The 17,917-nt window shown below is 41.4% G+C and overlaps 1 protein-coding gene across 1 annotated transcript; it reads left to right on the top strand.

Moving 5' to 3' along the window:
• The first annotated feature begins 286 nt into the window (after positions 1-286).
• Positions 287-6,147, top strand: clcf1 (cardiotrophin-like cytokine factor 1). The gene is made up of 3 exons (XM_061686563.1): positions 287-293; positions 1,376-1,530; positions 2,631-6,147. Exons 1-3 carry the CDS (start codon positions 287-289, stop codon positions 3,741-3,743), a joined length of 1,275 nt encoding a protein of 424 aa, XP_061542547.1. The 3' UTR covers positions 3,744-6,147.
• The last annotated feature ends 11,770 nt before the right edge of the window (positions 6,148-17,917 follow it).

The raw sequence follows: 17,917 nt of genomic DNA, 5'->3' as shown, positions 1-17,917 counted from the left end.
AATGAAGAGTTTTCAGTGTCCCTTCGAAAACACACACACACACACGCGCACACACACACACGAACACACTTACATTGTACAGTGGAACTTCGTCTTACAACTTTTATCCGTTCTGTGACAAGCTTGTAAGTCAATTTACTTGTCAATTACTATCAAATCTATTTTTCCCACTGAAATCAATTGAAATGCAATGAATCCATTCTAGCTCACCCAAAAACACAGCCAAAAAATAGCACTGTATTATTCATTCATTTATTAATTTTCCATACCGCTTATCCTCACTAAGATGGCGGGTGCGCTGGAGCCTATCGCCATCTGACACCGGCGAGAGGCGGGGTACACCCTGAAGTGGTTGCCAGCCAATCGGCAGGCACTGCATTGTATAAAAACATAAGAAAACAATAAATGAGTGTGCAATTTATAAAGTGTGATTACTGTACGTACTGCAGTATTTCTGTGTTGGCTGTGGGCTAGTGAGTCATGTCAGAAGCTGGAGTCAGGTTGTCAGTTCAGTGTGAGCATCTGGGTGTGAGTAGTGGCCTACAGCTGCTTCTTGCAAGTGTTATTTTGTATTTGTGTGTGTAATTGTTTGTCCCATTCAATAACCGACTGAAGCCTTCCTTGCCCCCCGTGTGAGGGGATTACAGTACTTTAATTGTGAATGGTGAAAAAAAAAAAAAAAAAAATCGATAAAGCTCACAACTCGAAAAGACTGGTAGGTTGGGACGGTCAAGTATACTATGGTACTCAAAGCAATGTGAAGCACCTCCGCACAAATACATTTGGTAACTTAAAACACCTCTACAAATGTTCTAAAAACTAAACATGACCTCCGAACATTGAACTAATGAAAACGCATTCACTGTCAAAACACTTTTTTTGAACACGTGCGTGCGTGCATGTGTGCGTGTGTGTGTGTGTGTGTGTGTGTGTGCATAAAGATTGAAGCCATTTATCTGACCTTCCCGAGCTATTAAGTGAAGTTTTATTTGAAGCCAGTGTAAACCTCTGACAGCCAGAGAGCCCTAAAAAAAGAGTGGAAACGGAAAAAGCTTTATTGGCAGTGTTAGATGAGTCCACTGACAGTGTGTAAACAGAAGAGGCCATCGCCATAGAGACAAAGAAATACACTGGAATATTGTTCGAGAGAGAGAAGAAAAAAAAAAAAACAACTTCATACTATACTGGACGGAGCAGCAACTGAAGTGAAGATTGGAATGAAACGCCAGTGGACATTTGTGGGGCTCAAGACGATGAAATGATAGCTGAGATCCATTGAAATTGATCTTGTCATGATAAAAACCTCTGAAATCTGTCAATTCGAAACTACCAAGAGTGACACGGTAGAAACACTGATTAATATTTATCTTTACAGTTGGTCAAATCCACCTTGTGCTCGTATTGGCTGCGTCCGTGGTCGCCCCCGTGGTTTCGTCCCACAGCTCGGCCAGCGAGAGGAGTTCCATCGAGAGCACGTACGAGCTTACCAAATATCTGGAGTACCAGCTCAAGGAAATCAAAGATGTCTATGTGAGTTTTATTTGGTCCGTTTCATCAATGTGACTGTTTGTTTGTGTGCTGTCTATTTCCTGTCTATATATATATTTATTTATTTTTTTACGGATAAAGATTTTCTATTTCAACAACGAAGAATTCAACCCTCTTTTAAAATCATTTCTATTTCAAACAGTTACAAATGTGCTGCATTTTGCAGTAAAATAACAAAAGCAGCATAATTTAAATAGCCCAACACAACTGATATTGCCATTTTGTAAATACAGTATGTTATTCAGATATTAATAATTTTTAGTTTTTTAGTGTTCTTTCATCGATGTTTGGATGAATATTTGTGAGAATCCACATTCTATTTTTTTTGTTTGTTTAATCCCTCTGCTTTATAATGGCCGTAAAATGTCGAAAAGGCATATTGCTGTCAACTCTAATTTGAATAAAATGTGCAATATGTATGCATGTAGAAGCTATAATATCAAGCTGCGCTTCCACTGGATTGGATCCAGATTGCACTTTTAAATTTAACATAGAAAACCCCATTTGATTTGTTTGGACTTAAGTCGTGTCGAATGAAATTGTAATTTGTTTTTACGTAGGATTTTTTATTTTTTTTTGCCACCATGGATTCATAAGAAATTCTGGATTGAGATGCAAACGTCAACTTCCTTTTTAGCTGACGATTTCAAGCTTTATTAACATATAAGGGAAAACTGCAAAGTAGAGAATCACATTTGAACTTGAATCATTTTACCACATGAGTGCAACAGACCAATGTTACTTCTGGGGAATTACTCTTGGGAATTGTTTGAGTTCAAAAGAGATTTATTGACATCAAATACTTTTTGTGCCATTTGTGAGACAGTTTATATTATTTCTAATAGTTTAAGCAGATATGTTAAGGTTGTGTTAGTGTTATTCAAAACATTTACTGCGCATATTTGAAACGGCGTGTGTTTCTTAGACAATGGAAGCATTTTGTTTCTAGCGACCCTCCTGTGGGTCTTGATCATAACTTGTCTGAACATCTGTTTGGTTCGGCTTAATGTGCATGACGAGAATTGAAATTCTTGAAACTCGGACCTGAACCTTCTCATGTGTTTGTGTTTCTGCCCCCTTAGTTGACATACCTCGGCCCCCCATTCAACGATAAAGACTTTTCACCGCCGCGGCCGAACAGCACGGCTCTCTCCCTGCCCAGCGCCGCCACCCGCCTGGAGCTGTGGCACGACCTGGAGAACCAAGCCCGTCTGGCCCAGAACCAGAGGGCCTACTCCGTCCTGTTGGCGGCTGTGAGGGAGCTGGCGCGCTCCACCCTCTGCCCCTCCCTCAAGACCTCCCTGCTGCACTTCTGCACAGGCCTGGACGGCCTTTTGGGCTCCATATCGGCATTGATGACCACCCTGGGCTACGCCCTTCCTGAAAAGAAACCAGGTGAGCTTCAGAGGCGGGCGGGGGGAGAACGCCCGGCGCCGCTCATCAGAGGCAGCTCGTACAGGTCCAGAACCAGGAAGAGGACAGATAGATGGAGCCGAGGGGAGAGGGAGGGTGGCCTCAACGTGGATGTGAAGCGAGGGAAAGCGAGGAGGCGATTGGAGGCGGCCGCAGCTGGAGGAAGGAGCGGCGGATTGAGGGAGAAGGCGAGAGGCGAGAGGAGGCGAGGGAGGCGGGAAGAGCCGGACACCTGGAAGTGGGAATGGAGCCCGGAAGAGGAGGAGCTAGTGGTAAGGACGAGGAGATGGGGGAGGAGCTTGTTGAGCGTTGGCGAGGACGAAGAGGAGGAAGCGAGCATCCCAGTTAGTGAGGGATATAGCTACAACCTCAAATTCCTTCACACGGACGCCCTCAGGAAGGAGGAAGGCGGCATCGCGGACGGCGGGAGGAGCTTCTTCGTGGACTTCTCTTCGTCGCATCTTCAACGTCAGCCTCCTCGTTCCCTCTTTAGCCCCACGCCGCACCCGCCTCCATCTACTCTCTCCCTTCTCTACCAGCTCGGGCCAGACGAGGACCACGGCCTCCTCCCCACGCCCCCCACGCTGTCTTTACAAGCCGGACCCTCGCTCATCTCCTCCTCCTCCTCCTCCTCATCGTCTTCTGTGATCCTGTCCGTGCGGCCGGCCATGAACGACTTCGCCAGGAAGGTGGAAGGCTTTTGGATATTGCGCGAGCTGCAGAGCTGGCTGTGGCGTTCGGCGAAAGACTTTAACCGCCTGAAGAGGAGAGCGAGAGGCTGAGAAGACGCAACACAACACAACAAACACGCAATGTACAGTGTGAACCTTGACAGTATTTGCACTCGGGATGGGCATTTGACTATATTTCCTCAACCGACCACGAAGGAAATTAACAATCAATGAATCGTTATTTTCAACATTTATTTTTAAGGGGGTGGCATGGTGAACGAGTGATTTGCACATCCGCTCGCAGTTGTGACAACCTCAAAAGTTGTCCCCTTCCTCTCACATTCCAAAAGCAATGCACGTTAGGTTCATCGGACACCAGCTCTAGCTCACCTGTGAACCTAGTGAAGACAAACGCCATAGAAAATAGATGGATGGAAGTTTCGATGCCCGTGTTTTATTGCACAGGATAATGCTGCCTAAAGGACTTCTAGCGCAACATGGATGAAGCTGATGCTTGTGTTTCTGCTTCTTCAGACTGCAAAGTAGTTGACGGTTCTTCAACAGTGCTGCTCAAGACTTAAATCAACAATCAGTTCCACACGATCAACCAAATTGAGTGCCCACGAATAATCAACGAATACACCATTCTGCCCATCCCTAATTTGCACAAAGCGTAAACTTTCACACACAAAAGCCCCCCCAAAAAAAAAACATTCGCACAGAACATGTATGGAAAGCCATTTGAGCTTTTATTCAATATCCAACTTTAGTTTCATGTACTAGTAAGGTCTTTGAGTTGTTCCACTAGTATACACAAAAAGCAAACTATAGTGCACGGACCTTAAGCCGGAGATCATGGATATTGAATTTATAAATACTCAAACGGCTTTCTATAAATGCATTGGTCCGTTTCATACGGGAATGGGAGAATGAGGGTCATTTGGCAGGTCACCACAGAGACTAACACACACACACACACACACACACGCACGCATGCACACACACACGCACACACAAGGGTCAGCTGAGTGATAGTGCAGCCACTGAGCAAAAACAGATTCAGTGACACAACTCGTGTGAATCAGCAAACATTCATCAGAAATGTTATGAATGGAGAGTAGACAAAAGGAGTGTGGCGGAAGAGGAGGAGCAGGAAACGGCCAGAAGGGTGAACGAGTCACAGACGAAGAGGCAGAAGAGGAGTGGAGAATGGGATGAGTCAGGGAATGAGTACAGGAAAGAATGGGCAGACGGGGAGAGCAATGCTGAGTAAGCACTAGTCAGCTGGTCAGTTACAGTAACTGTACAACAGCGCTACACACAATAGCCGGACAGTGGTGACAGCACACACACTCACGCGCGCACACGCGGGGGAACCTCTGAGGTCGAGCACAATCCATTCTTGGATGGTTTGAGAATTTCGAATCCGATTTTGCATCACAAATAATAGGAACTGAAGTGATCCATTCCAGCGCTAAACTGCCGCCATTATAGAAACGTTATGAACATGTCCTCGTGAAATGTTAACCTTCTTAAGTTTCATAAAAGTGTACAAATGAGTAACAATAATAAAAAAGATAAACATGTTGTGAAGCTTAGCTTCCTTGACAAGTGGTAGACAGTGAAAATAAGGCAGAGGGACATTAATACTTATGCTGATTCTCCTTTGTACGTTCCATTCTTCTTCTTTTATATTGCCCTTGACTTAGCCACATCGTACTGAGCAGCCAAAAGAGAGACGTTTGTACCTTTGTTCGACACTACGTTGCAAAACGTTCCGTTTGTTATCGTACTTTTCTGCTTTGCCACTTCTGTGATGGTATTACAAACACATGACAAAACAGCAGTGTTTAACTTCGGAGGTCCCACTGCACTTTTGTTTGTCTGAACATACACCATGCCGTCCTATGCGTCTCTCAACCTTTTTCTCCGTGAGTTTACATCATAGTGAAAAAGGACATTTTTTATAGTAAATTCTTTTCATTTGGCTGTGTTCAGGGGAACAGCTCTGTGGAATAAAAAAAAATAAAAAATAAAATAGAAGACCAGTACAAATATGAAACCATCCATCAAAAGTGATCTTGTGAGAATTTAGAGAGGGGATCGCATAAAAGTGTCGAAATGACTTTCCACGTTGACCATTTTCTCACAAACCCCTGCAGTGACGCACTTACAAAAAAGGGTTCCTGAGTTCAAAGTTACAAACAAGTCCAACTGGCAAATATAACACGGTACTTTGCAAGAAAAATTCTCTACTTACGTTATAATTATTATTTTTTTTAACAATCAAATCAAATAAATGACACAGACGGGAATATTGGAAACTCTGGAAAAATGCATTTGCTTGCATTTTAAATACAAAACAGTAGCAAAAGAGATGGAAAATACGCCTGGCAAAATTAAACAGACCTAAAGTAAAAATGCAATTTTAGGACAGTTTTTTTTCCTTCAGAACAGTATTGTCTTTAAAAAAAAATAAATAAAAAAATTGGATCACATGTCAGAGTGTTGAAGTGTTTCGGTGGTCCTTTTTGCACAGTTTGCACAAAACCGTGCTTATCAAGGCTTTCACCTGGTAGTTTTTTTGTGTCTGTGTGTGTGTGTGTATGTGTGTGCGTGTTTTGTTTTTGTTTTTTTTAAAACAAAATTTGCCTCTCATCAGTCCGAGCAATGCTGTTTCATCCAAATCCTCCATTTTGGTAGCCGAGCTCTCATGTGTGCGTCAGTGTAATTGGTGTACCAGGAAATTGTGCACCGGAAAAGGTTTTACGTTGTTTGGAACACAAAAGTCTATGATAAATGCATTATTTTTAGGTCATTAATTTGCAATTAATTCAGTGTGATCAAAGCCTTAAAGTCCCACCCCTAATATATATATATATATATATATATATATATATATATATTTATGAAACTCAGCATCAACAAAAAGATACTTCGGAGAGTGATAAAGTTTTACCCGTAATAGCTTCAGGATGTTGAGCTTTATAGTTTTCCACTCAAGACCATCGGACAATCTAAAGTCGGTACAGGTAAAGTGCTTTGTCAGTCTCCGAAGCATTCGCTGTATGGCGCTTGTGTTGATGCTGAGTTCCAGTGTAAAAGTTCCCCGGATATGCGCTAACACATGCTCGAAGAGTTCGGTGCTTTCATCAGTGGTGGTTGTGGCGGGTATACAGCTCTTAAATAAAATGAAGTGACCAAAAATCAAAAATGAAAAAATGTAAAATAATATATATGAATACTTTTTTTTTTTTGGTATACTTTTTGGTATTTTGACAATTTTTCCTTTTCTGCAAATAAATGCTGTAGTTGGAATTTGGGAGTTGTTAAGTAGTCAGTAGTTTATAGAATAAAACAAAAATGCTCATTTTGCTCATACATGCACCTACAAATAGCAAAATCAGAGAGACCTTTTTCCAGAGCCGTATATTGTTTGGAATTATGTTTTGGGATTATTTCGATTCCCATTCCGTAACTTTAAAACACGTTTTCACAATTTCACGATGTTTGTGCAAAATTGCAACAAAATTATTTTGAGAACAGGTTTCAGCAAGGAATAAAAACTTACCACTTGAGTTTTTTTCCTGGATCATTTTACAGCTTTTAGTGCGTATAACGTTTCGGGCTCAGCAGACACATGTGACCCAGAAGAACTAAAACACGATGCAGCCTGATGGAGGTTATATCTATTGTGTGAGGAGGAGAAACTTGATAAGCCACTATAAATCTTCACCACAGGTATCTTTGATGGGGTTATTGATAACCTCGCTTCTCCACCATAAATCCACTCGTGACTTCATCTGCACAGCTGCGTGTTATGTATGTGTGTGTTTGGGTTTCACTGGGTGCTGTTTTGGGCCTCCTCAGTACACTCTGCTCGCGTAGAGGACAGTTTACAATAGGAGCAGGATGCACTTACATCTCCTGGAAAAAAATGAACAGGAGTTTGGTTTTGGAGACGCCAGTGTTTAGTGTGTAGAATTCAGGGCTTGATGCAAAAAATACTCAGACTTTGCCCTCGGGAGCTGGCATAGTAACACACTCCCCTGTGTATGTTTGGCACTCACATGTGAAAGTGATTATTTATGGATTTTTCAAAACTCACAAATGGCTCAATGTCTTTGTTTTTTTTGTTTTTTTTTTCCAGAAAGCGTCTGTTATTGTTTTGGAATGTGCCGTATTGATGTGGTCAAAGGTTCTGAGCCAAAAGTCTTACGCCATCATTAGATTTGTTGTTTTAGCAATGTGGTCATGACCATATACAATTATTTTTCAGTCTTGTAATTACAATATGATCAGAAGATACACCCCAAAAATGCATGGCAGAAAGTAAAATGTTTGTCATTCCTCAATGACAAATTAATATTTACAAATAAGATAAACATACAAAATAATAACAAATTGCAAATGTGAGCTTAGTTGGAAGGAACTGTAATTAACCATTGTTAAATCTCAAAATCACTGCCACAAAAAAGTACACAAAAACAACAAAGCCAGTGGTGGCCCAAGACCTTTGCACGGTACTTTATTGTATTTATTGAAAGAGATTTTTATTTATTTTTATCCAGTGTGAAAATACTGTATTAAAATACCCAACAGAGAATAATAATAAAAAAAATGTTATTTGTTATTTGTCATTGAGGAGTAATTAATTAATTAATTACATTTTATGTTTTCAGGTGATGGGCATAATTTGGGAGTTGATGTGCTGTCTGGAAACAATATCGAGTTCATATTTGTGTGTGTGTGTGTGTGGGGGGGTCAACAAGGTGCGGCTATGCGACACTTTTTATTTGTTTGTCCGGGGGAAAATTTACGATCTTTCCGCTTTCATCTTCCCCACCACATCGTCACTCCTCCCTCTTTGCTTTCTTTTCCTGTCTCACTATCTCACGAAGCTCCTCTTCCTGCTAAGCATCCCGCTGACCTGTGACAGCCAGGGATTGCCATCAGCGCAGGTACAAACACACCCCTAGTAATCTCACCGACCGCCCTGGCGTCTTGATGTGTCGTCCTTCTCGTTCTTACTCACCTGCTTCCCCCTACTCCGTCTCTTCTTTGTTTTTATTGCTCTTACCTGAGCATTTTTTTCCCATCTGCTCTCTGGCTCCCTCTCTTTCGCCCCAGGCTGGATATTAAAGGATCAATGAGGATATCGCAGCTATCACCGCCAAGGTTGACGCTTGCAAAACAACTGCACACCATCCCCAACAAACACATGACTAAAGTGAATCGTGCATCTGTGGACTCTGGTGCCGCTTTTCCACCACACAGTAACGCCTCCGCTTGTCACTTCGAAATAGTACTGGGAAAACCACAGAGTATTTAAAACATCAGTCCGAACACGACACGCTACGAAACAATGACAAAGGAGGAGAAGGATTGGTGGGTCCTGAATTTACTTGTCGTCGTGAGGATGTCGGCCATGTTGAAAGACTTGAAATTGTATTCGAGAGGAGACTGGGGACAGGGAGAAATGACTTTATCGGAAACTGTCACACTGCAAGGTCTAAACTATATCACAAGCACTGACCTACATTGACAACCTAAATTCTCATGTGTGTTTGCTGAAGTTGTATTAATTGATTCCCAAGAGCCAATTCACGTCCTTTGTGAGGGTTTCTCTTGGTTCCAGTGCATTTTAGTACATTGATGTGGATGTTGGATTTTTTTTTTTTTTTTTTTTGGAATGTTGAGGTACCAAATGCACAAGCCTGCCAATGCTTCAGCATCCGTAGCTAAGGTTCGATGCATGTTTTCAGCCTCAAATGTTACAATGACATAAAGAGCTGAGTGACCGGCAGTGGTTTACGTCGGCCATATTGTATGGGCTGACCAGAAATAGTACTTTTCAGCATTGGCTTTGCCAATGGAAAAGCATCTGAAGCAAGTCGTAGAACCGTGTGAAGCTGAGTAAGTGCTGTACCGTGGGAAAAAAAGGGCATTATAAGCAATTTACACAACGCTGTTTTCCACACCAAACAAAGGGCTGGGCAAATCGTCATTAATTTGATTTAAGTTGTGAGAATAATTCTTTTTAAGCTTTTTTTTTTTTTTTTTTTTTTTGTGTGTGTGGCTCCTACAGTTTGAAATAAAGCGCGGCCCAGCCGACGTGCAATGTGTGCACTTACAACATGGCTGAAAACCAAGACGTTAAATTATAAAATTGTTGCAAATTTAGTCATTTGGTCACTATATTTAGTGACTCGATACTGTTAGAAATAATTTTTCAACAAAGCGACTATTGAATTTAATTCATACTACGAAACAGACAACGTGAGTGGAATCATTTTCACATTGTTTTCTGTATTATGATATTATCATAATATTTTATAAGAAGGTTTAAATATTTATTGTGATTATTCTGACATCTGTTAAGAAAAAAAATAATTTTATTAGTTGAAGTTGTTGGAAGTTAATTACTCGGAAAAAAGGTTTCAAAGCTATTACGGGAAATAAAGAAAATCTCAAAAAGGGAGAAACAGGAAGCAAAATTTGAAATTGGATTTTAGTGATTTTATTTTAAGTGCTCACAACTCAAAACAAGAAAACCTTTGTTAAAGATCATATATTTACTCAGTTCCGTTTATCTATGTGCAAGGAGACCACATTTACGACACCACTGCAGCAAGCAGTACATTATTATTATTTTTATTTTTTTTCAAATATCAGACTATAAACTCACACAAAGGATAACCAGAAGAGAATATCCAAATCATAACAGAACAGCATAAAGTTTTGACTAGCTTGTCAATGGGAAGAAGCACCCTTAAAAGCAGCATGAGCCAAACAGGAAGTGACTTCCATGCATGGTGTCACTGCTGACACATGATCACACATTACTCATGAGTGAAAGTTGGGGGAAGTGGGGGACAGCGCAGACCGGGACATGACACATGTACATGTAAACACGTTCGAGACATATGCGGCGTGTCTTTTTTTTTTTTTTTACATTGAGTTAGCAATGACAGAGCGGCTGCCGCCAGTCAACAAAGACAGCTTTGTACGCTCCTGTGTGTGAGCGTGTGAATCATTATCTATGTGTCAAAAAAGCTCCTGCATGCGAAGTTCGCTGGCTTTTAATTGTCGCACCGAATTCTCAGTGACACGTAATCGGGCATGAGAGGACGAGGTGCCGTATAAGCCAACCGTGGCATTTACCTACCTCTCGCATACACCCGGAAACTCTCGCACACCCCCCAAAAAAAAAAACATTCACATCTCACACTCACCCTCCAAAAAAACTCTCTTACACACGTGCACACTCCACACACACACATTTTTGTGTGTGAGTGAGAGGATATTTTGTAGTATGTGAGTGCTTTTGTGTGTGGTTTTTTGGTGTGACTTGAGTTTTCATATGTGGGTATGTGACTGTGTCTAACTCTGTGTGTGTGTGTGTGTGTGTGTGTGTGTGTGTGTGTGTGTGTGCATGTGCCACGCACATGCATGTGGGAGAGAGAGGTTAGCTTTTTGGGAGGTGTGCGTGAGAGGATATTTGTGAGTGAGACTTTTTTGGTGAATGTGAGAGGTTTTTTGGGTGAGAGTTTTGGAAGTGTTAATGGGAGTTTATTTTACCATTTGTATGTTTTTTTTGGGGGTGTGTTTAACACATTATTTCATTTTTTCGGGACAACTTTTTGTTGTACATAAGTTGTTTTTTTTTTTTGGGTGGGTGAGTGTGTGAGTTTTTTTTTTTTTTTTTTATGAGAGAGGTAAATGTTATTTTTGGCCTACTTTATACACGAGGGTCCCCCCTGTATGAAGACAGGCTATGAGTGAGGAGTCATCTCCGTACAGTAACTGCCTCATTAGGCTGACGAGTTTAGCTGCTGACAGACGAACTCCGCCCGCCGTGCCGCACGCGGGCTGCCGATCCGTTCAAGATCTCGCAGAGGAGCTGATGCAAGGGCCATATTGTTGAAGGAGTTTAGATTTTCTCTCAGAGAGCATCAAGCTCCCGAGGCCTGCAGGGCAACATGAGATTGTTCGGTCCGTCCGGAGACGGACAAGTTTATCGGTTGCAGCGCTCGTGTGTGTCTACCTCTGAGGTGCCGAATTGAAAGAAATCGCGCTTTAATAAGCTGCTAATGCAGTGCAGTCTTAGTATGGTCACAGAAAAATGTGCACTAATTTGTCCATACATAGCAGGGGTGGGCAAAGTAGGGGCAACACAGCATTTACATGATCGAGTGTCATGTAATATTTGCAACATTCTGTTAGTACCCCTCCCACCCCCTCAAAAAATGGTTTATTGAAATATTAATGAATGAATAATTAGTTGATCGATATACTGTAAATGATAACTGTGAACTAATCCATTTCATGTATAAATTCAACATTTGTATTGCTGTATGAAATAACAATTTTTTGATCAAAATAAGACAGCCACCATTTAGCATGCCCCTGATGAATCCCAAATGAGTTTCAGCTCTTCTAGGAGGCTTTTCCTGATATTATTTGACTTCAGGCGGAAGCTTGAAGGTTTTGTGCCAGCCCTGACCGTTATTTGGAACTGTTCAAAACTCCAGTTCCATCTGAAGTCAATACTTTTTGTATCCACTGCACACAGTATGTCATGCGACCTGTGTTGATCGATGACGTCAGGCTAAAAATAACATGGGTCCATCTGATCTGTTCATTTACTCTGCATTGCCGTCACGTTCACATCTGATTTTGGCCTGATTCCAATTTGAGGATATCCGATTCTATGTCCGAAAAGGAGCAACAAATCCAAATTGTGTCATTTGAACCATGTAGTGTAAATCCATCTTTTCGGTGCCGTTCACGTGTACGCATGTGTCTGTGGCCCTTTGTGTGACAGAACCCTCCGTGTACGGTATCTCCAAGTAATGGGAGTTCTTCCTTCTATACACTTTTGAAGGTCTGCTCACACTAGCTCTCAAATGGTTTTCCATGTGTGTGTCTTCCTTCCGCCATGCCCTGTAGCATCCCGCCTAACTGAATAATCCCCCATTTAGTCTCATTTGGTGTGATTTTTTTTCTTTCCCTCCATTTTCACCTCACGTGTCCCCTTATGGTCTGCTACGATCAAAAAAGCTTTTCACGCTTGCTTTCAATTCTCACGGCCACCCCCGTGTTCTCTCCCTCTTTTTCCATCTGTCCAGCTCCTTCTCTCCTTCTTGTCCTCTCCCTCCCTATCTGTTCTGCTCACCTGCAGCACATAAAAATTCCTGTTTTCCTTCTCCAGAGGATTGTCGGGTCGCTTGGGGATTTACTGCATTCCTCCATTCTGTCTGTGTGTGTGGGTCTCCCCCCTTTTCTCGGGCTTTGGCAGTACTACACAGCTCGTGATCCAGCCCATCTTCTTCTTTGTCTTTTTAGCACATTTATATCCCCCATCTGGGCTTTTTCCCCCCCACCTCCCTCCCTCCATCCGTCTCAGTCGTTCTTCTAACGCACTAATCCTGTGAGCTGTCAGTTTCATGACCTCACCCGAGCCACCGTACCTGCCCCACCTGGCCTCTCCCTCCAGCTGCCACGAGCTGGAATATCCCGCCTACGCTCTCTTCGCTGGAGGGCGCAGGGTTGGGCTTCAGCTTCTCAACGAGGTTTCGGGGGGTGCATGTAGATGGGAAGGGTGCCGCTCCAGGGCTCGGTGGCCCTGGGACGAAGTTGATCTATGAGATCATCCATTGTTTGCCAGGTATTGGGGTCGCTAAACGTGCCATGTCACGATCTGGGACCTCCAACGGGCAAAACACAGCCACCAGTTGTTACCCATTGTTGCTCTTTCAACATGTTTTCAAAGGCAATTGGGGGAAATTGCTTCATCTGACAGTTGAATGGTGCTGTGTGTGAAACTGAAAGACAGAGGACTCTCAAGCCATGACAGGAGAAGACTTATCTGATGCTGAGAAGGAACAACAATACCTTAAACCTTTGACCTACTGTATGAGCACAGCCTTTGATAGGGCCAGGAACCATATTTGGTCACTTCAACTTGCATCATATTGGCAGGCGCCTTCCTCACTTCCAGACAACAGAACCACGTGATTTCTCTAAGCTGATCAACAAAGAAAGGTAAATATACACATGTAACATTAAAAAGGTTGTAATCACATATAATTGATGAAGAAGTACAGTATCTTTTTCTTGTGTATTATGTGACCCTCCACAGTTCATGGGGGATAGGGTCCAAACCCTGCCATGAATAGAGAAAATCCCCCACCCAAAAAAAAAAAAAAAAGGTTTATAATCGCCTGTACAGGTATATCTCAATCAATTAGAATTGTGTCAAAAGCTTAATTTAGTTGGGTAGTTCAATTCAAAAAGTGAAACTCATAATATAAAGATGCACTACACACACTCAGAGTGAAATATATATATATATATATATATATATATATATATATATATATACATATACATATACATACAAAAAATATACATACAATTTTAATGAATCTACAGTATATATTATACTATTGTACCATATTCTAATTTATTGAGATGTACCTGTACATGCTACAAGGTGTCGGAAAAGTACAACTTTGGCTTAAATTAAGCTCTCAACTCACTTCAACATAGTTCCTTAGCACCAAGATGCCACAGGATGATGGTAAAGCAATACGGTGGTGCCTTGAGATATTAGCTGAATTTGTTCCGTGATCATGCTCGTAACTGAAAACACATCGTATCTGAAATCATCTTTCGCCAAACAACAAAAATGTAATGTGTTTACAACACTGTATGAATTATATCTGTATGAAAACATACAGTAATAAACATAATTCATTTTAAAGAATTAAACAGTTTGTGCATCATGATTTCATGATTGAATGCTCATTAACATAGTGATCCTTCTGGTGTTTGCACCTTAGCCACCAGGGGGCAGTATAATACTGACATTCATAATAAGTAAAGAAGTGTTTCACCACTAAGTGACTCTGAAGGCTGCAGTAATATAATATATTCATACAATAATAGACAATATACACGATTGCCGTTCATAAAACTGTTGCTTAAAAGGCTTTTACGACTGCAACATCAATGCTAGCTTTGTTAGCCTGCCTATGGCGTTTTGGATTTTGTATATGAACATTAAGATAGCGGATTTTCACATGTTTTGTGATTTGGTTGAATCACAATGTGTAACTTTCTCTTTTTTTGTTTAAACTTCAACCGGATATGGCAAAAACGTTTGAGGCAAGCACTTGGCCTCTTTTTTTTTATTTATTTAAATTATTCACATCTGCTGCTTGTGAAGTTCACTGCCATTATTTCGTGCTTGCAACTCAAATAATTGCTTACAAATCAACACAAGAAACATCGTCCAAGTGACGTCTCATATCTCGAAAAACTCACTCGAAAGTTGGACGTGCCATTGTACTGTACCGTATGATGATAAGTCATACATTGACTTTTTTGTGTAAAATGTCCCTTTTCCGCTGTAAACTCAGGCGTGATCTCTGCCTGGCAGGTAAAAAGTCAGAACAGCATGTGAAAACTTGTGACCAGGATGTTTCTGTTCAGGTTCTTTCCATGGGCTTTAGAGGGGATTCAGCCCACAAACTGTGTGTGCTTTTAAGTCACGCTGGGGGCAATTGTTTTAAGTCACGCTGGGGGCAATTGTAAGATAAGTAGGTTTCTTAGAATGAGGGGTTGGAATGGGGTTTACCGTTGGTTAGGATTAAGGGCTCGGGGTTAGGGTTATGGTTAGTTAAGCAAACTTGAATTTGACATTTTTGATACGTTCCATAGCTGCAAATGTAATGTTTGAGTAATGGTGTCTTCCCCCAAGGCTTCGACTGCGTCAATGAGTCACTTAATACGCAGTCGACGATACCAGTTTGACGCGTCACGCTTTGTCTGAGTGAAAAAAAATAAAACAATTGTTGTGGCCCAGCTGTCGAGCCGTGCCAACATGACATACATTGCGATCTCCCCTGCACGCTGCATACGCAGAGGAAGAATGGTGCGAAAGGTAAATAAAAAGCTTTTAAACTGTCTATGTGACACACAAAGACTGGAGAAGATCGTCGAAGCAGACTCCCACATTGGTGGTGGCCACACACACTTGTTTAGTTGGCCTTTAATACACCAAATTGAATTACACGTAGTATTTGGACTAGCACACTTGGGTATAAACATCTTCAATCCTGAATTTAAAGACCTTATTTCTTAAGATTAAGTCAGGTGTTATTCCATTCTTGGAAAACTGACAAACGTTTTTCTGGAATTGATGTATACATGTTTTGTGTTATCAGTAGAATTGAGTAGAACTGTACATGAAAAGCAATAAACGGCAAGCGTTTAAAAAAAGAACATTTTCTTAATGGATCAGATTGAAATAATACCTAATGTCTTTGAAACGATAATTAAATCCATCCATCCATTTTCTGTTGAGGGATGCAGGGAGCTGGAGCCTACCCCATGCAGACGACACCTAGATTGGTTGCGTACTATTGTTCACTATATAGTGTAGCCTCTCACGCTCCCGCAGTCCCGAGTGACCCACCACAACAGGGGTGGCAAGCTCATTTTATAGTTACGGTTTTCCTCAGCGGGCCCTTCTGACTATGAAAGCCATATACATCAGGGGTCGGGAACCTATGGCTCGCGAGCCACATGTGGCTCTTTTGAGGACTGCGTCTGGCTCGCAGATAAATCTCAGCTGATAATTCTTAACATGATAAATAATAATAATAACAATTCGGCTGATATATTGAAGTAAAACATTACGGAAATCCCAGTGTTCCAAATATAAAACATTCCAATGCATTTCAATCCATCCATCCATTTCCCACAGCAATGCGGGCGGCAGGAGCCAATGCCAGTCGTCCTTCCAGGTAGAGTAGGGTCAGACTATTTTATTGGATAATGCGGTGACACACTGCGTGAGGAAAGTCTTGCCGTTTCACCAATGAAAGGCTCAACAAGAGGGGAGGATTTATTTAAGTCTTTCATTGCATTTGCTAAAGAAAAAGATGTACGGATGGATAAACCTATTTTGCTGTGGACTGATGGTGCTCCATGTATGGTGGGGAAACACAGAGGATTTGTAGCGTTTCTTCGTAAACATGGAAATAGACCCATCCTAACTTTTCATTGCATTCTACATCAGGAGGCGCTTTGTTCTCAAAGGTGTGGCGAGCTGCCCGGTAAGGTAACGTCATTGAAAACAAGCTGTAACTCTTTATCGCAGATATTGTAACGGCTCTACGTACGTATGCATGTGAGCGGTCGTTCTCACATCTAAAAAAAAAAAAAATCACGAAGACCAACCTACGATCCCGTTTAACGGATGGAGGACTTAACGCCTGCATGAACCTTAACCTCACCGCCTATCAACCAGACTACAAAGCCAACAGCAAAACCATGCAGCACCAGAAGTCGCATGAATGGTAAGAAGTATTTTATTTGTTATTGGTCGGCTTCAGTATAACGTTATTAAAAAGAATACATTCAGAGACTTATTGTATTCTAAAATTGTTGGTCTTTTAGTTACGTTTAGTGTTACATTTTAAAAATACGTTTTTGTTTTGGCTTTCACGGAAATACTTTTTAAAAATATGTGGCTTCCCTGGTAGAGATGTGCATCACACACTTTACCGCTTATACACAATTACTCCGGCAATTGATTGTTACATACTGTGTTTGAATGTGGCCCTCGGGCCTCATGTTTGACATCTGTGCACTACACCATCAGTGACTGATAATAAAATAATAACTTCAAATAGGATGAAGTCGATTTATAGCAGCTCAAAACAATGCAATGTAATTATTCTACTTTTTTGTTTATAGTGCGGAGACCAAGTCGTGCCGCAAATAGGGAAAATCTGCGAGTAATTGAGGACCCCTCAATAAAGGTTTAGAATTGCTTATAGAGGCTACAAGATGGTGTCAAAAACCTTCCATCCATCCATCCATTTCCCATACCACTTATTCTCGCTAGGGTCGCTGGTGTGCTGGAGCCTATACGAGCTGAGAGGCAGGCTACATACACCTTGAACTGGCCGTCAGCCAATCGCAGGCGTCAAAAACCTACTTTTTTTTCAAAATGAAACTCATCTGTTCCCAACAAAAGTCTTTCATCATTTTTTGGGAAGGAAATTAGCACTGTATAATTTGGTACTTTATAAAAACATACATGGTGGCGCAGAAAGGGAAGACGTTTTTGAAAATCTGACAAAATAATAAATGGTAGCTGCAAACCAATTTTCTTGACATCAATGTGTTCATATTGAAATAGCATTTGACACAATCAAGTGTGGAAAACAACATCCATGAGGTGGTGTCCGTTTTCATTGATGCATTTC

The sequence above is a fragment of the Phycodurus eques genome, chromosome 9 (genome assembly GCF_024500275.1).
Source record: "Phycodurus eques isolate BA_2022a chromosome 9, UOR_Pequ_1.1, whole genome shotgun sequence".
Lineage (NCBI taxonomy): Eukaryota > Metazoa > Chordata > Actinopteri > Syngnathiformes > Syngnathidae > Phycodurus > Phycodurus eques.
The sequence above is the reverse complement of the archived record's forward strand: the minus strand, read 5'-3'. Positions and strand labels throughout refer to the sequence as shown.

Bases quoted from the DNA above. Each gene is read 5' to 3' on its own strand.
- clcf1 (XM_061686563.1), top strand. The intron at 1,531-2,630 runs GTGAGTTTTATT...CTGCCCCCTTAG, and splicing joins AGGAAATCAAAGATGTCTAT to TTGACATACCTCGGCCCCCC.